Raw genomic sequence first — 20,081 nt, 5'->3', positions numbered from 1 at the left:
AAAAGTTATTCCAATAATATTCTTAGAACCAATTACGGTTACATAAATTAACTTTTTGCATAATCACCGTTATTTTTTGTACTAACGTAATGATATGCGTAAATACAAAACACATCAACATTCAATACTTTTTTCCACTTAATAAAATAAGATAGCTAATGACTTCCATTCTTATTTTGTGTTGATTCGAATCCAAACATATAATACTCTTCCCTCCATCCCATAAAAATAAGGACAACATTCTTTTTTTTGTGTGCGAGTTGGCCAAGTGGTAGACAGATTAATAATGTCCGAGGTCAAAGGTCTCAGGTTCGAGTCCTCCGTGGCGCGGCCTTTAAATTTATGTTCATTTAACCACCAAAAAAAAGGACAACTTTCCTTTTTCTTCAGTCCCATAAAAACATCAATTTATTTACAATTTATACAATTAGGGCATACCATTAAACACTATAATAATGTATGTCCAACTATCCCACCACTAATACTTTTAGAACCATATTACATAAATAAACTTTTTGCATAATCACCGTTATTTTGTGTACTAACGTAATGATATGCGTAAATACAAAGCGAACATAAACATTTAATACTTTTTCCACTTATTAAAATAAGACTACTAATAACTTCCATTTTTATTTCGTGCCGATTCTCCACCTAACACACAAAATAACTTCTAAAATCTCGTGTCATTACGCAAATATATTATTTTCAATTTATACAATTAGGGCATACAATTAAACACTATAATAATGTATGTCCAACTATCCCACCACTAATACTTTTAGAACCATATTACATAAATTAACTTTTTGCATAATCACCGTTATTTTTTGTACTAACGTAATGATATGCGTAAATACAAAGCGAACATAAACATTTAATACTTTTTTCCACTTATTAAAATAAGACTGCTAATAACTTTCATTTTTATTTCGTGTCGATTCTCCACCTACTAACACACAAAATAACATCTTCTAAAATCTCGTGTCATTACGCAAATATATCATCTATTATGAGACGGAGAGAGTATATAAAAAAGATATGCAAATCTCTAATTTAGCGAAACCTAAATAATGCTTGTATCATACATCCACACACCAACGCAAATATAATCAAATATTGAAAGCTATGTATATTTCACATTTTCACTCATAGTAATAATTCTAAATTCAAATATACGTATACGAACTTAATTAATTACTCCCTCCATTCGTGAATAGGAGTCCCGATTCACTTTTACCTTAAATGGAAATAGGGTCTCACCTTCCACTAACTCATTCCACTCAAATTTCTTTTAAAACTAATATATACAAGTGTGACATATATTCTATTAATTTTTTTTCCATACACTTTTCTTAACATTTCTTAAAACTCGTGACGCCAAGAAATGAGACTCATAATGGCGGACGGATGGAGTATTATCAAAATAATTAAGTTCAAGGAAATTGCTTATATATATATAAATAGATCTCAGGCATTCAAACAGAGACAGAGAGAGATCATCCTGGTTTGCTCAGTGCCCCCCACTACTGAAATGAGTAAGAACTCACCCATATCAATAAATGAAGCTTAAGGTAGACCTCAGATACAACAGATTACAGAGATGAAAGAGCTGGTTGAATGTAGTCATCTTTAAATAGAGAGAGAGGGAGCAGAGCAGAATAAAGGCAAACGACAGATGAATTATTGTTCACAAAAGAGAAGTCTAAAAACCAATCAAAAACCCCAGGAAACTCTCTTAGTTCTTTTCTTCTCAATTATTTTCTGCAACACTGCTTCTCTATTTCACACTCTCCAAGCTGCCACCACCTCCATGACTCCACACACACTCCCATTTCATGAAAAATCAATACTTCTGTTTTGAATATTTCCAAGAAAGCTACTGTTATCCTGACCCCTTTTCCAATTCCTCCTCAACTGTTTTCCCAATAAATAAAAATCCAATCTTTATTCATCTTGATGCATGATATATGATGCTAGAGGTGTAGCCTTCAAGAAAATGGAAAAGGGCTCATCCTCCTCTTCTTCATCAGGTGGTGGTGGGGCTGGCTCCATCAATGGCTCCCCGGCCAAGAAGGGGAGGACTGCGGTGGTGCAGCCGCCTAGGTGCCAGGTGGAGGGGTGTTTAGTAGATCTGAGTGATTCCAAGGCTTATTATTGCAGGCATAAAGTTTGTGGTATGCACTCAAAGTCGCCAATGGTGATTGTTGCTGGCCTTGAGCAAAGGTTTTGCCAGCAGTGCAGCAGGTTTCAGATGCTTTTGTCCTTTTTCAAGATTCAATTTTTTTTTTATTATGTGGTGTGTGAGAGACACATGTAATGCATAATCTTGCTTTTGCCAAAGATAAGATTTTGTGGTCTGTTCTAATAATTGATTCTGTTTGCTGCTTTTGATTGCGATTGTGATGTACATTTTTGAATCATTTGCTTTAGGACTCATGTTGTTTTTGTTGTGATGTGGCTCTCCATCTTCATTTTCTTTGTCTGGGCATTATTGGCTATGATTTTGTGGGACTTTGGTTTTTATTATGTGGATTCATGGGAGAACTAAACAAATGTAGTACTGCTAATATTGAAATGTAAATTATAGAATGTAGTTCAAGTATAATGTTTAACTATTTTGGTTAGGATTTGTTGGTTGTGTTAGTTATAAGCTTCACATTTTTCTTGCCTTTTTCAGGTTCCATCAACTGCCCGAATTCGACCAAGGGAAAAGGAGTTGCCGGAGGCGCCTTGCTGGCCACAACGAGCGCAGGAGGAAGCCACCTCTGGGCCCTTTACTATCATCGCGCTATGCAAGCCTCTCTCCTTCGGTGTTGACCGGAGGTCTGGAGACGGACTTGGGCACCTACTCAGCATTCGGTGGGAGAGATCCGTGGCCGGACTCATCCACGAGCACAGGAAACTTCCAGCTTCCATGGCAGATGAGCTCACAAGCAGCTTCTCTCCTGCAAGGCTCCACAACAACTGCAGAGGACTGTTTCAGCGGGATCTCCGACTCCACCAGTGCTCTCTCTCTTCTGTCAAACGAGCCATGGGGCTCGAGAAGCCTAGTCTTGGATCTTGGAGTCAGCAGCTTTCTTGCCACCAATGGCACAGCCGAGGTCGGTCGATACCCCTCCTGGGAATTCAGAGGTGATCAATCTCTCCACGAGCTGATGCCCCCTGACCCTACCAGTAGTCCTTACAGCATGGGCCGAGGGTTGGCTCGGCCAGGCGAGGGACCACGCCATGAGTTCGAGCCTTCCAGTAGCTATGATTCTTTCGGCAACCACATGAACTAGTCACTTTGAGCCTTGTTTCCTTGTGTGTTTTTCTCATGATTGTTAATTTTGTTGTGCTTTTTAGACTATACTACTTGGTCATCCAATTCGAGAATTATTTGTTGTGAATCAGTTTCGCATTTATGCAATTAAGTTGAGCTTTATTTAATCATCGAATTAAATCCTATTCACGATTTTGATGGCTTTTAGGTCCAGTTCCATAGTGTAACCAAAGCTACAAAAAATACTTAACGTCATAATTTATTTTAATGTTTTTGGTAATTTCCAGGCTCTCAACTCAAAATGAAAATTTGTAATTAGTGTAGAAATTATCTATTTCTACTTTACATACTTCAAAATCGCCATTAAAGATATGAACACAGCCTGCATAGGTATCTCTTAATAAGATTCAACCCTCATTTTGATAATTCACATACCTAGAAATTTGAGTAGTATTCTACCGTTACAACATATAATCCAGTCACAAAATACGGTACAAAAGATGACCATATGTTGTATTCTATTGCAGTTCAAACCTTAGAAGTAGCAAACTCGACAGCATCCAAGTCCCGGCAGCCACTGGCATCGGAAAAAAAAGCAATAAGTGCTTGAACTAGAGGGAATCAGCCGCAGTCGGTTTGCCATTGTTATTATTCACCGTGTAAGCAGTAAAGCTGCCGGATGTTGCCTGATGCTGAAATTCATAGAAAAATCAATAATTAGAATGCATCTAGGGAATAAACAAATAAACCAAATTTTAGGAGGAAAGCGGAAACCTAAACCTTTGAACATTGTGATGCCAACTATTGTTATTACGAAAAGAATAGTTCTTGGAGGAAAAATGCACTCAGCTATATCAAGATGTAGGGATGAAATATTGAAGAAAAAGACAAATATCTTTGTGCAAACATTCAACATATAACCAGACATTACCATATAACCAGTCCTTGAAACATGAATGGAGAGCACTTGACAGTTCGCGTTTCCTGCTCTCCTCAAGTTGAGATTCTTTCAATATTTTCTTTACTTCATCCAAGCTTTTGGCCTGCGAGTTCAACAAAACATATGATCAACACAATATCAATAAATGCCCAGATGACATAAAATTACTTGAACGTACGTTTTTCTGCTTAGATGCAAGGTATGTTTCAGGTAAAGGGAAGGGGTTATCTTTTGTGGAACCAGATTTATCGCCTTCCAACCAATTTGGAATCTGAGGATGACAAGAAGATATTAGCATGTGTCAGAAATTAACATGAAATGAAAAGGACTGAAGACCAACATATACTGTAAGAACCACAACAGGCAAATGGTAATACTAATTCCTATAGATAGCATTCCACATTCTGATACTTGGACTAGAATATTGCACCCTTCAACAATATTTGGTCACCTAGATAGTCCACTATATGGCACGTACCACAAGGTCGACAAATTGATCAGGGTCCACACGTGTAGCAGATTCAGCTTGCGCATCTGACACACCAGCAGGATGTGATAATGAGTCATGTGGATCAACTGCTCCAAGTGTAATGGATTCATCCCACCTGTTGATGTTTGGGTCTACACCAACTTGACTCATGTGCTCCCCCAGTTGGGAGTAGAATGTATTATATGGAGCCACCTATTGAATATCAAACTCAAAGTAATAAGAGGATTCCTGTAACCAACACTCTATTTAACAAAAATATTACTCCAAGAACTCTTTTAAGGTAAGTAAGGGATCCAAAAATGTTTCATTCCACATATTTGCATGTGTAGTTTAATGTAGCTCATGACCAACCAATATTTGAACCATGATAACTCAGCATAAAAATTCGACTTGGTAGACCAAGTTAAAATGAAGTTAACCTGCAATTTATGATTGTCACCAAGAATAAGAGGTTGCTGATTAACCCCCAAGAAGAATACACATTCGCGACAGTTTGATATGCAGATACGTCTTGCTGCAGTAATCAGATGAACGCGTTCACAGTGTTCAACCCTAATGGCCTGTAAGAGAGTCACTTTTTTACACCAACGTGTAATGCATCATACTAAAGATATCACATTATGCACTGAATTCAGCAATCATAATACATATGGATAGTTGGCCATGATTTAATTGCATTTATTCAATTAAATTGACAAGATAGCCTTTAGCGGTAACAATATTCCAAGCCATATACCATATCAACACACATATTCATGAATACCTTGCCCACGGCCCCAATGACAATAGTTGCATCAGAGCATCCATAAACTGTTGCATATTTGAGAGGCGCCAAAATGTAAATAACTGATTCGTGACAATTGACAACCTGAACAAACAAAGCAAGCACAAAGAGGCAAGCTCTTGAATAAATTTCCACCTCATTGAATATAACACATGGGAGTAAAAATGGTCATACCAAAACCATAGCTAGCACAATCAGGATTTCACATGCTAAGTCACATGCAAAGTGATTTTCGCTCATAATAAATCTTTGGCTCAAGCCTCAGCATGAAGGCAAGACTACTTTAACAGAAATGTAATTTTCTTTGCTTCTTTTCATATGCGAGGTCAAGAGGAATGCGGAGTAGGTGAAGGAGCAAAAAAAATCAATTATAAATAGAAGTTACAATTCATGTTCCATCTCATGCTAAGTAAAGAAAGAGCTAAATCACTATCCATTTAATAGGGAGAAGCACAATTCAGCTCACATCATACTGCACTTTATACTCAAACTATAAGCCTATCATTAGTGTGTTAGTTTGCAGACTGCAATATGAATTAATCAGTGCACATGATCTGTAGTTCTATAATTAAGGACAACTTAAGACAATATTGGTTTTGCTAATGCATCACAATAGGCAAGTAAGATCATGGAGGGTTAACGAGCTGGAATTGACAAAAAAAATCACCTTTACAGATGTACCCTTAAGATCAGATGCTTGTTTAACACATGAAGATTTGGAGACCCCCTCAATAAAACTTGGACCTCTTGTACTGCTTGACGGTTTTAACGAAGTAGTGCCCACATCAGCCATTTGAACATCCTGATCAGAACTACTGGGCCCATTTTCCTTTGGGGAAACTCTATCAGCAATATGCTCCTGGGTTGAGGATATACTTTGGAGAAGCCAGTCGAGAACTTGTGATGCAGGAACAGGAGCAGCAGGCATGTCGGGATCTGAATTTGCGAAAAAAGGAGTACTTTGGCTCAAAGGGATTTTAGCAATTCCCTTCTCCCCGAAGTACATCAGAAACCCAAGATGCTCAAATTTATCCATGGACAAGACCTATCAGTGAGAATTAAAGATTACTCAGCATTTCAACAGAAATCAGGAGTTGCATTTCAATATCAAACCACATGACACCAAAGAAGTTTGAAAAGATTAAAAAGAGAGTGGCAAACTGTTTCTCACAACATGGAAGCATTCACCAACTACATATCTAAAGAACTCGACACTACAGTCTACATAATGGCAGAACACAACAACGAAATTCACATACCAGAGAGTCATCACCTTCCCCTTCACTGGAATCTGCCAAGAGAGAAAGAATATTGCCAATGTGCTTATGCAAATAGGACAGCTGATGGACCTCTTCATCAGCTTGAGATGGCATAAACCTACGACTGTTGCTGCGCACCAACTGCAGTAGATAACAGCCACCCATCATTACTTTTACACTCATACAAGATGGAAACCATTGCATTTCATCCAGCAACAGCAATCCCAATTTAGTTTCAAAAATTGCAAGCACTTGTCAAATAGGTCTACAAGTGCTAATTAGTGGTTTCAACAAGTGATCCTACTTAAACTTATGAAAAATCGTAGGTCCGAATACAGTTGCATTCATACCTATAGTTTGAAAACCGCGGCCCTCCCCTCCCATTTCCTTCTCCCAGTCCCCGGTGCGACCCAATTATCAAACAACAACATCAAGCATTTACAAGCAACGATGAAAAAACCTAATACATTCCAAAATTAGCAAGGATTAGCACCTGTAACGGCGATAGGGCGGATAGGAACCCATCGAAAGCGGAGGTGGAAGGCCAGACGTCGGCAACAGCTGCGGAATCCCTATGTCCTTTCGGCAGCAATCTCTTGTAACTCTGTATATACAAAAATATGAGCAAATCAAACACATTAACGCCAATTGCATCGATCTCCTTCGAAATTCCGGCTTTCAGCAATGGATCAGACTCGTCGTGTAAAACCGATGAAATTGTCTCGATTAGGAGGCGCGATTGGTCAATCGGAATTTGTAGGACTCGAGCTAGGGTGTCGAAATTGACCCGATGGCCGGAATCGGAGGAGAGGAGAGCTGATTTGAGCTGCGACAGGGCCTGGGCGCCGTCAGTGAAGATGAGTTTGGGGATTGGGAGCAGGCCATGCTCGAAGGGCTCGCGCCGCGGGTGGAGGTGGTAGGCGGAGGCTGGTGGCGGAGGCTCTGATGGCTTATCGGCGGAGGAGGAAGAATCTGCCATGGGGCGACGGCAGGAATGAAATTATGACTGTAAATTTGGGGAGTTTGAGTGTTATTCTATTTTCTTAGTAGAGTCGTTTCTTTATTAAGAAATAATTAGACATTTTAATTGAGATTAAGAAGCTAATTAATCCATCCTTATTACCATTAATTAACTTATATTTATTTGTTTGTTGAGTGATTTGATGACTGGATGAGCATGTCATATGTGTTGTTGTGGATTGTAGACTTGATTAATTTTGTTTAGCTATGAGTTGGTTGTTGATATATGTTGATTGTGCTATGTTATTGCATAAATCCATCATTGCATACAAAAACTTTTTTCCAATAAGAAGTTTAAACCTAAATCTAATAGACATCAGATAATGAGGCATTAATCTACACTCAATATCCAAAATTATAGAGACTCCAATATCTAACCCCTCATCTGACAATTGCCCAAGTTGAATAATACCTGGTATATGTTTGGACAACTCTAATTATGTTATATAATTATGTGAGATGTTCGTGTGTGCTCTACTTCGTAATGAAAGCTCATATAACCTGATCACTTTTATTTAAAATAGTTATCAGTAATAGTAATTACTCCCTCTATTCCCTATTAATTGTTAAGTTTCATTTTTTACCATAAATAGTAAGTATGTCTCATATTCTACTCACATTTTATTGTAAAACTAATATACAAAAGTGAGATTCATATTCCACTAACTTTTTCAACTCACTTTCATTTACATTTTTTAAAACTCATGCCGAAATCAAAGTAGACAATTAATAGGGGACGGAGGGAGTAATAAAAACTAGCTATGTCTTTTATAGAGCTTATAGTAAGGTTTATATTATTTTTTTTTGTCTTGAATTATGTAAAGTAGTGTATAATCTTATTGATTGAGAAACAAAATAAAAAATTAAAAATCCATCAAGGTTAAATGAATGCATTGGATGCCAGTATTATGAATTGTGATTTGGGGGTCCAAACGAAAAAGAGTGCGAATATATATTATAGCATTTTCATCTATTTCTATATCTATGAAACACACTTTTTCTATATCTATGAAACACACTACAGTACCAAATTTTTGTCGAAATACAACAGTGAAACCTCCACTCACATATGGGCACGTGTAAGCCCACCATTTGTGATTCTTCTTTTCTTTTATTTTTCCTTTGTTTTTTATTTTTATTCTTAAAACTTTTATATATTACTCCACTAGTACTGTAGTACAATACTTGTTGGAGAAGATCTCGGAGGATCACGAGGAATATGCTCCCAATTACCGAAAATCACGGAGATATTCAAGATTATACTCTGCCAAAGATAAAAGATATCAATCAATGTAAATCAATTAGTTTTCCTTGTATAGCTCATCCTAGCCCTATATAATAGTACCTAATGTATGATATTAAATCAATGAAATGATTATCCATTCTCTACCAAATTCGATCTATTTTATCATGGCATTAGAGCAGGCTATATGTCGGCTCAGAGAAATCTCATCATAGCCATAGAAAATACCAATCCCGACCCCTTCAAGCCAAGAACCAGAATAACTAATCCTGCAAGAAATGGTCAGATACGGAGGAACCGAAACCGAAAATTGATCCAGAACCATCAAAATTGAAGAATAGCAAGAATGTCACTGTGGCATTCAAACTCAACGAAAAAAACTACCCGATATGGTCGAGACTTATGAAAGTCAAGATAGGCGGCCGAGGTGCATACTCACACATCCGGAAAGAACCCCCAGAACCAGGGAGCAAGGGGTATGATGAATGGGAAGAAGAAGATTTGGTGGTATTCTCGTGGATTGTCGACAACATCGAAGATGAAATCATCGCCGATTTCGCTCACCATCAAACGTCCAAGGCACTGTGGGATAGCCTTGCTGTGACGTTCGAGAACAAGGCAGACAAATATCTGATCTATGATCTGGAGGAGAAAATCATCACAATTAAACAGGGAAACATGGACTTGGAGACGTATTACCGGAGGATCCATGGGCTATGGATCAACGTTGACCGCTGCCAGAAGCAACCAATCACATGCTGCGACAAATGAGTCGAACAATACTGAACTCATTCGAATGAGAAACGGCTATTCAAGTTCCTGGCCGGGCTGAACCCGTAGTATGACTCGATCATGAGGGATATTCTCAAGGAGGACCCCTACCCATCAGTAGAGTCGGCATATGGGTGGGTGAAGACGGAGGCAGCTCGACGACACATCATGCCACCGGCATCGTCCTCCCCCACCCCGGAAACCATCGGCGTGAATACCGTAGATACATCATCTGGGGATGGAATCGGGGAGCGGACTGGCTGTACAGAGTCAACGATCAGCATATCGGAGTGGAGGACCGCCGCGTCCCGCTGTAGCTACCGGCCAACCGGGAAACCGCCCAGATAAATCGGGGCTTTGGTGTACCCACTGCCAGAAACCCAAACACACGTACGAAACGTGTTTCAAACGGCTAGAATACCCCGAGTGGTGGGAGGAGAGGCAGCGAACAATGGCGACGAAGATAGCCGTCGGAATCACCGAAGAAGAACAACCCCGAAATCAGAACGGAGGTCGTGGGGGAACAGCCGGCCATGGACCGGTGATGAATCCAGAAGTCTTAACCGGCGGCGGCAGCATCAGGGGAGCCGGCAATTTCGCCGGACGATAGAAGACGGCGCTGATCGGGAAAGGAGGTATTGGGTTTGGTTTTAAACCAAACCCTAGAAATTTCCGTAAATTAAATAATTCCCCCATGAACTCTCGGAAATTAGAAATTAGACCTCGTTTTTTGCTAGGCAGACCCCTAGATTACTTGAAATCATGTTTTGACCCCTATCTTACTGAAAACTCGAAAATTAGCCCCAATATATGTGATTATGTGATAAAAAAACCCTTTTGCCGCATTAGAAAAATTACCCACTGCATTCCGTGTAAATAAGGGAACAAATATGACTAAAAGATGGATTTTTTACTGTGGGGCCACCGATACTATGACCCCAAACAGAGATGATTTTATTAGCATGAGTAAAATCACTAAAACCTATATTAAGACCGCCAGTGGGGAATTAATTGCAGTTGAAGGGTCGGGGACTATAGAAATATCTCCCACACTCCGTCTCCAAAACTGCTTATATGTCCCGACCTTATCTCAGCGTTTGATGTCAATCAGTCATGTGACAAAGGAATTGAATTGCACTCTTCTAATGCATCCTACCTTCTGCATCTTACAGGATATTCGGACGAAGAGGATACTTGGGCGTGGCACTGAGCACTGTGGACTTTACTACGTGGATGGGATAGCTCAACATGGTAGTGCGATGCTGGCTCACGGATCCTTGAGACAAGAAATTTGGCTGTGGCACCGAAGACTAGGACATCCTTCCCCTGTTTACTTTAAACTACTTTTTCCGAGACCTTTCTATTCCTGCTGATTTCTTTTGTGAGACTTGTGTTTTGGCAAAAAGCCACCGACAATCATTTAAACTATCGAACACTCGTATGCAATCTATGTTTTCGTTGATTCACTCTGATGTGTGGGGTCCCGCACCTTTTGTCGGGGGGAATGGTTTTCGATACTTTGTTATATTTGTTGATGATTGCACACGAATGAATTAGATTTATTTTATGAAGCATAAGTCTGAGGTTATGGATAAGTTTGTTTTGTTTTTTAAAATGGTTCAAGCCCAATTTCATACCTCGATCAAAACTCTTCGATCTGACAATGGGAGGGAATTCATTAATAGCCCCATGACCCATTTTTTCCAAAACCATGGAATGGTTCATCAAACTTCTTGTGCTTATACACCAGAACATAACAGAGTAGCTGAACGGAAAAATAGGACAATCCAAGAAATTGCCCGAGCCCTAATGATTGAATCTAAAGTCCCACAGCATTTCTGGCCTGAAGCCATAGCCACCTCTGTCTAGCTTATGAACAGCTTACCCACTAAAGTCCTAAACAAAAAGACCCCCCTTGATATTCTATCTTCTCTGTCCAGAATTCCCCAACATCTGAACCTTCAACCCAAAGTGTTTGGCTACACTGTCTATATTCATATCGCCAAACACGAAAGAACAAAATTATCCCTCTGTGCTACCAAATGTGTCTTTGTGGGGTACGGGGTAAACCAAAAGGGCTACCGATGTTTTGACCCTCAGACCAAGAAAATCACCATCACCATGAACTGTAACTTCCTAGAAACCGAGTTCTACTATCACACCCACCTTAGTAGTCAGGGGGAGTGATCCAGGTAGTTCCGTAGACTATCTAAGTTGGGTTGTGCCACTTCCAAACTCTTCGATTAAGGATCCACCAGAACTAGTTGTCACTACCGCCGAGCATGTCTTGACTTCGGAAAGTGAGTCATCTCATCCGCCCTTCGATCCTCCTTCACCGATATCCGAGGTAACTACTGAATCGAATCTCCATACGGTTTCTACTGATCCAATGAATGTAGAACCGTCAGAGGAAAATAATACAGTCGACAGTGACACTGGGAGATATATTCTTCCTCCCTGAAGCACAAGAGGAGTTCCACCAAAGAGATATTCACCCGAGAAGATTGGGAAGAAAAGTCGGTACGGAGTGGCCAATTTCGTGCAAGGGAATCTAGCAAAAATGGCAAGAGCATTTGAGGTTGCCCTATACGAAGAAGAAGACATTCCGCAGTCGGCCGAGGAAGTAATGAAGCATAAGCACTGGAGGGAGGCTATGCTCACTGAAATGAAGGCCCTGATGAGGAACAATACCTGGACCAAGGATAAGCTACCAGAAGGAGGGAGAACTATTGGATGCCGATGGGTGTTCACAATCAAAAGAAGACCAGACGGCACAATTGAGAGGTATAAAGCCAGACTTGTGGCAAAAGGGTACACTCAGACGTACGGCGTCGACTATGCTGAGACGTTTTCACCCGTGGCAAAAATTAATACTGTAAGAGTATTGTTCTCGATTGCTGCCAATAAAGATTGGTCACTTCATCAGTTTGATGTAACGAATGCCTTCCTGCATGGAGAACTGCCAAAGCCAGTGTTTATGGAACCCCCACCAGGATTCACCGATGGATTTCAAGCAGGAGAAGTATGTAAGCTGCAGAAGACGTTATATGGGCTGAAACAGTCCCCAAGGGCGTGGTTTGGAAGGTTCACAGAAGTGATGAAAATGTATGGATATAAGCAGAGTAACTCTGACCACACACTATTTATCGAGAAGAGGGGAGATAAAATTACATGCTTAATCATATATGTAGATGACATGATTCTTACCGGAGATGACACAGACGAGATGACTGAACTAAGGAGAAATCTGTTTAGCGAGTTCGAGATGAAAGATTTGGGACCGTTGAAGTATTTCTCGGGGATAGAAGTTCTCAGATCGAGGAAGGGAATTTTTATTAATAAGAAGAAATATGTGTTGGATCTGCTAGCCGAAGTTGGGATGATAGATTGCAAGCCAGCCGACACTCCAATGATCCAAAATCATGGACTGCAGATGAAGGAAGGAGCAAAGCAGACTGACACAGGGAAGTACCAACGATTGGTTGGGAGGTTGATTTACCTATCGCATACAAGACCAGACATTGCCTATGCTGTGCGGGTGGTAAGTCAGTTTATGCACGCACCCCAAGAAGAGCATTGGGAGGCAGTTTTGCGGATTGTTCGTTACTTGAAGGGGACTGCCGAACACTGGCTTCTATTTGAGAAACATGGACACTTGCAGATACATGGATTTACTGATGCTGATTGGGCCGGAAACCCAAACGATAGGAAGTCCACCGCGGGATACTTTACTTTTGTAGGAGGAAACCTTGTAACATGGAGAAGCAAGAAACAAAAGGTAGTTGCACTATCCAGTGCAAAAGCTGAGTTTCGAGGTATTAAGAGTGGACTAACCGAACTACTGTGGCTACGGAAGCTTATGAGGGAATTAGAGATGTTTTCATCTCAAACGTGCAAGTTATTCTGTGATAATAAGGCGTCCATAAGTATTTCAGAGAACCCGATTCAAAATGTTCGTACTAAACACGTGGAAGTTGATAGGCACTTTATAAAGGATAATATTGAAGCAAAGATAGTCGAGATGCCTTATGTCAAATCCGAGGAATAGTTGGCGGATATATTGACTAAGGCAGTGAACTCGAAGTCATTTCGAGAAGTGTTGTGCAAGTTAAGTATCGGGAATCCCGTCACTTAACTTGAGGGGAGTGTTGGAGAAGATCTCAGAGGATCACGATGAATATGCTCCCAATTACCGAAGATCACGGAGATATTCAAGATTATACTCTGCCAAAAATAAAATATATCAATCAAAGTAAATCAATTAGTTTTCCTTATATAGCTCATCCTAGCCCTATATAATAGTAGTACCTAATGTATGATATTAAATCAATGAAAACGATTATCCCTTCTCTACCAAATTCGATCTATTTTATCAATACTAATACTAATGTAGATTAATATCTTTGACAACCTTTATCGTATTTTTATTTGAGGAAACATCTTTTTTTGGTCCACGAACTTTGTTAAAATATCATTTTAGATCCGTCAATTATGAGTTAATATCAATTAAAGTATTTTTTTTTTACTATTTTCAAGTTTTTCTGGACTAAAATACTCTCAATACCTTGAAGAGTATATTTTTTAATAAACTTATCACATACTCATTTTTTTTATAAATATCTTTACTATATAATTTTGATGAATTTTCTAAATATAATTTGACATTCATTATTATCACTTAATTTTGTGACATGCAAGAAAAGTTCATTCTTCAACTTTTTATAATTAAAAAATTTGAAAATATTTTTAAGATATGGATACTCGTAAAAATTAATGTCATAGTCAATAGACGATACTTGAATATTGATATAGTGATATTATTTAATTTTTAAATAATATATCAATATTCAAGTATCGTCTATTGACCGTGACCTTAATATTTACGAGTATCCATGTCTCAAACATATTTTAAAATTCTTTAATTATAAAAAGTTGAAGAAGAAATTTTTCTTGCATGTCACAAAATTAAGAAATAATATTGATGGCAAATTATATTTAGAAAAAATTTCAAAAATATATCGTAAAGATATTTATAAAAATAATATTATATATTAGTATATAATAAGCTAATTAAAAATATGTATCATTCAAGGTATTGAGGGTATTTTCGTCCAAAAAAACTTGGAAATAGTAAAAAGTACTTCAATTGATACTAACTCATAGTTGGTCTGACCTCAAATGATATTTTCAAAGTTCACGGACCTAAAATGATACTTTGACAAAGTTCGTGGACCAAAAAATATGTTCTCTCTTCTTATTTTATATCATTGTATGGTACTCAGGCCACCCGCAATGCGTTACGCGGGTGGCTCGAAGCCCGTTCCTCCGTGACGAGACGCGCGCGGGACGCGTTGCAACGTCCCGTCGCGTCCCTAGCCGCCGAGACACCCGTCTCTCCGAGATGGCCCGCGAGACGTCTCACCACGTGCGCGCGCGACGTGGCGCGCTCCGGCGCCATGCGTGACGCCCACTCGCTGCCCCGTGAGTGGGTTTCGTCACGCTGACGCAATAAATCATTTTTTTTAAAATTCAAATTTAATAAAAATTAAAATTAAAATTCGAAAAACGGTAATATTACCATTTTTTGACCGTTTTCCTATTTTTTGTTATTTTTATTTTAGTTTTTTTACTCTATAAATACTCATATTTCATCCTCATTTCACACACAAACACACATCTATTCTTCTCAAATCATCTCTCTTTTAACTCCAATTTTCATCTCAAATCAACTCTTTTATTCTTCCCCCAAAGTTAATCGATCTAATGGATCCATATGAGCAAATGCGTCGAATAATAGAAGAATCACTTGAAGAAGATAGACGCCGGGAGGCGGAGGAAGCCGCGCCGCCCCAAAGACGCTCCCGGACTTACATCCATCGTAACCGGGAGGAAGCTGCCGCAAGGTTAGTCCGCGACTACTTCAGCGATAACCCGGTTTGGGGAGATACCTACTTCCGTCGACGTTTTCGCATGCGGAAAGCGCTATTTATTCACATCGCAAATACATTGGCAGCCCGAGAAGAGTTCTTCCAAGAAAGGTTCAACGTCGTCGGCCGTCCCAGCCACACGACGTTGTAGAAATATACTGCAGCAATCCGTCAACTTGCGACTAGACAAACGGCAGATGTGTTCGACGAATACCTCCACATTGGAGAAAGCACTGGGAGAATGTGTTTGATCCAATTCTGCAAAGGCGTCCGGGCAGCCTTCACCGACGAATTTCTCCGGAGGCCAAGCACGACATATTGTTAGTTTCTGCTCCACCTTCACGAAGAAGTGCACGGATTCCCCGGGATGCTTAGCAGCGTCGATTGCATGCACTGGCAATGGAAGAATTGCCCTGTGGCGTGGAGGGGGTCGTACACTAGCGGCCACAAAGGCACCTACCCCACCGTTATACTACTCAAGGTCGTTGCCGACTACCAGCTATGGATCTGGCATGCGTACTTCGGGGTCCCCGGATCGAACAACGACATAAACGTGATCCACTAATCCGATCTCTTCGCCGAAGTTTTGGATGGTAAAGCGTTGGCCATCAGCTTCATCGCTAACAACCGGCGGTATAAAATGGGGTATTATCTTGCCGACAGCATCTACCCGAAGTGGCCAACCTTCGTGAAGACGTGCAACAGGCCTGTGAACGCAAAGCGGGCTCTTTTTGCACAGAAGCAGGAGGCTGCTCGCAAGGATGTGGAGAGGGCGTTCGGGGTTCTCCAAGCGCGCTTCAACATAATCAAAGCCCCGGCTCGTACGTGATTCATGGAGAGTATGGTCGACATCATGTATACGTACGTGCATAATCTTGCACAACATGATTATCCAAGACGAGGGACCTGAGGCGGGAAATTGGTTCGACCCTGAAGCCCCCGGAAGCTCTACCGCAAGTAGTCCGCCTCTCAGTGAAGTGCATCTATCTATACAAGAACGGTTGTCTATTCGGGCAAGGACACGTGACTCTACCGCCCACGCCCGACTCCAAGATGATCTAATGGAGCACATTTAAGCAAAATTTGGCGAAGGAAATTATTAAATTTTGTATTTTTAATTTTTTTAGGATTTTACGAATTTTATATTGTAATTTTATTTTATTTAATGAAGTGTGTTTTTATTAATTGAATTTGTTTGAAATAAAAAAAAATGAAATTGAATGAATAGTAATTTAAGAGACGGTTAATGGACGGATAAGAGATGGAGGGTTGCAGGTTCTGTCCCTTAGTTAAGAGATGAAGTAAAAAGAAGTACAGTGTGACCCATGAATAGTAATTTAAGAGACGATTAAGGGACGAATAAGAGACAGCGTTGCAGATGGTCTAATGTTGATTTTATACTAATTTCGCACAACACAAATATATTCATTTATTGTCAATTTGTTTTTTAAGTAGGGTTTTAAATTTTCGAATGGTGTCAACATAATTGAAATCATATACGACATTCATATTCGTATTTATATTGAGTATAATTTTAATAAATCTATGTTCAGATTTTATATTTATTTTTAGAGAAATGATTTATAGACATAATGGCAATTCCACAATGAGAATAAAATAGTCATTTTAGATTGTTTTATATTTTTATTTAAAATATATTTTTTACATATACCATACTATCCTTATGCATATAAAAACATTTATTTATATTTAAGAATTTACTTTCTTAGGAAAGTTGTAAGTATTTATATGGATAGCTTGATTTAAGCAAATATATACTCTACCAATCTCCAATCTCTCAACCTAAATCGGCTCCATCATTGGCTTTAATATTATTTTGTATAGGAAGTGTACATAAATTTCAAATTTTTAAATACTCCAATGATGCTAAATTTCTGGATTTTTCTTTCTAACTTCAATCACGATTTAAAAAAATTAATCTAATATAAAGAACTTAAAATTTATTTAAATAATACATTATACAATTAATTTTTTAAAATTCTAAACTTATAGGTACTTAATAGATTTAATACTCAATCTTAATTTTATTATTACAAAACATTATTGAATCTAGAATTTATATTTATAAAATTAATAAATCAATTTAATTGCTTGAGTTCTTAGAGCATTAAAATGAAGATTTGAAATTTATTTATTTTATTAATGGACAAAATTTTAGGGAACAACAATTTAAATTTGTATACTAAAATTAAATAGTTACATGTCAAAATAATGCTTTTTAGCTATAGAAATTTAATAGTCATGTTTCACCATTAAGAAATTTCATTTTTTATACACAACCCTTCCTTTCATTAGATTATAACAAGTAAAAATTAAGTATATATACATACATCTATATACTAGTAGTATTTTAAAAATTTAAACATTATTAAAAAAAATAATTGGGTGTGAATGACTATTACTGTTTTGTTAGAGGATAACACTAAGAAATTAAGTATATATATGCATATAGTCATTTTTATGATTCAGAATTTTAATAATTATATAATACTAATAAAATAATTTGATGAGAATGACTATTACTATTTCATTGGATAGTAACACTTATATATACTAGTCTTTTACAATTTAGAACTTTAACGATGATTTAATAACAAAATACTTGGATGCGAACGAATATTACTATTTCGTTGGGTAATAACACTAGGAAATTAAGTATATATACACATGTAGTCGTTTTTATGACTTCGAATTTTAATAATTACTAATAAAATAATTTGATGCGAATGACTATTATCCTTTCATTAAATGATAACAAAGAGTAGAAATTAAGTACTATATAACATATGTATACTACTATTTTACAATAATTTTAAACATTACTTATAGAAAAAAATAATTGATGTCAATGACTATTACTATTTCGTTGAACGATAACACTAAGAAATTAAGTATGTATATGCATGTAATCATTTTTATGATTCAGAATTTTAATAATTATTTAATATTAATAAAATAATTTGATGAGAATGACTATTACTATTTCGTTGGATGATAACAATTAGAAATTAAGTGCATATACACATGTAGTCATTTTTATGACTTAGAATTGTAATATTTATTTAATACTAATAAAATAATTTGATGTGAATGAATATTACTATTTCGTTGGACGATAACACAAGGAAATTGAGTATGTATATGCATATAGTTATTTTTATGACTTCAAATTTTAATAATTATTAAATATACTAATAAAATAATTTGATGTGAATACTATTACTATTTTGTTGGTTGACAACAATTATAAATGAAGTGCATATATACATGTAGTTGTTTTTATGACTTATAATTTTAATAATTAATTAAAACTAATACTACAATAATTTGATGCGAATACTATTACTATTTCGTTGGATGTTAACACTTATAAATTAAGTATATTTATACATGTAGCCGTTTTTATGACTTATAATTTTATTAATTTTTTTAATACTACTAATAAAATAATTTGATGCTAACTATTACTATTTCATTGGATGATAATAATTAAAAATTAAGTATATATACGTACGTATATATTTTTTACAATGTAGAACGTTGAGTATATTAAGATAAAAGAGTGTAATTTTATATGAGTTGACTTTTGATAATAATTCGATTAATGTATATTTAGTAATTTGATATGAATCGCCTTTCCTTTTGTGATTAAATGGTATATATTTATTTATTATTTAATTTAAAATAAGGGTATATGAGTCAATATTATAATTTAGTTTATGGCAAAGTGACATAGAGGTATTATGGCTTGGAGACATTATGTCTCTAAATCACTACCCTTATTTTTATTATTTAATATGGTTATATTTAAGGGATGAATGGGATGATTTATTAAAGAAATATGATTGAAATGAGTGAATAGAGCAGAAAATCTGTTTATTGTACATTATAGTAGTAATAAAAGTGAAATGAAAAGCAACAGTAAACGAATCAAAATAAAATGAGAACTATCGCATAAGAGAAAGTAGTGGAGTATTATATAGTGAATTTATGATATTATATTGTATATTTTTTTTATCTGTGAAAGGCGAAACATAAATACGAGTACTTATAGCACTATCAAGTACAGTATATTGGATTCAAAGATAATAAAATGAGATAAGTATCGTATAAAGAGAAAGTACTATTTAGTGAATTTATGATTTGTTCTATACAAATATCACATAAAGAGAAATTAATTGTGATATAATAATTATAACTCATAATCACACCAACCTCGATAAGAAATAGAAGTAAATAACTTTTAAAAAATTACAGTTGAGTTACCAGTAGTATAATTAACTACGACTATATAAAAATGGTTATAATATTTATTTTGGTTTGAATTTAATGGTTGAATATATATTCCATATACTCCCTTC

General features: G+C 37.1%; 2 protein-coding genes across 2 annotated transcripts; one reads left to right on the top strand and one right to left on the bottom strand.

The window, feature by feature from the left end:
* The first annotated feature begins 1,403 nt into the window (after positions 1–1,403).
* Positions 1,404–3,432, top strand: LOC121771492 (squamosa promoter-binding-like protein 17). The gene is made up of 2 exons (XM_042168278.1): positions 1,404–2,247; positions 2,681–3,432. Exons 1-2 carry the CDS (start codon positions 1,964–1,966, stop codon positions 3,282–3,284), a joined length of 888 nt encoding a protein of 295 aa, XP_042024212.1. The 5' UTR covers positions 1,404–1,963; the 3' UTR covers positions 3,285–3,432.
* A 224-nt stretch (positions 3,433–3,656) lies between these two features.
* LOC121771491 (TBCC domain-containing protein 1-like) lies at positions 3,657–7,785 on the bottom strand. The gene is made up of 9 exons (XM_042168277.1): positions 7,232–7,785; positions 6,739–6,879; positions 6,147–6,524; positions 5,459–5,563; positions 5,115–5,255; positions 4,684–4,887; positions 4,384–4,476; positions 4,197–4,308; positions 3,657–3,957 (listed from the first exon to the last, which is right to left on the bottom strand). The coding sequence occupies exons 1-9, from the start codon at positions 7,715–7,717 to the stop codon at positions 3,914–3,916; spliced, it is 1,704 nt and encodes a 567-aa protein (XP_042024211.1). The 5' UTR covers positions 7,718–7,785; the 3' UTR covers positions 3,657–3,913.
* Between the last annotated feature and the right edge of the window lie 12,296 nt (positions 7,786–20,081).

Source organism: Salvia splendens, chromosome 16 (genome assembly GCF_004379255.2).
Source record: "Salvia splendens isolate huo1 chromosome 16, SspV2, whole genome shotgun sequence".
NCBI lineage: Eukaryota > Viridiplantae > Streptophyta > Magnoliopsida > Lamiales > Lamiaceae > Salvia > Salvia splendens.
The sequence above is the reverse complement of the archived record's forward strand: the minus strand, read 5'-3'. Positions and strand labels throughout refer to the sequence as shown.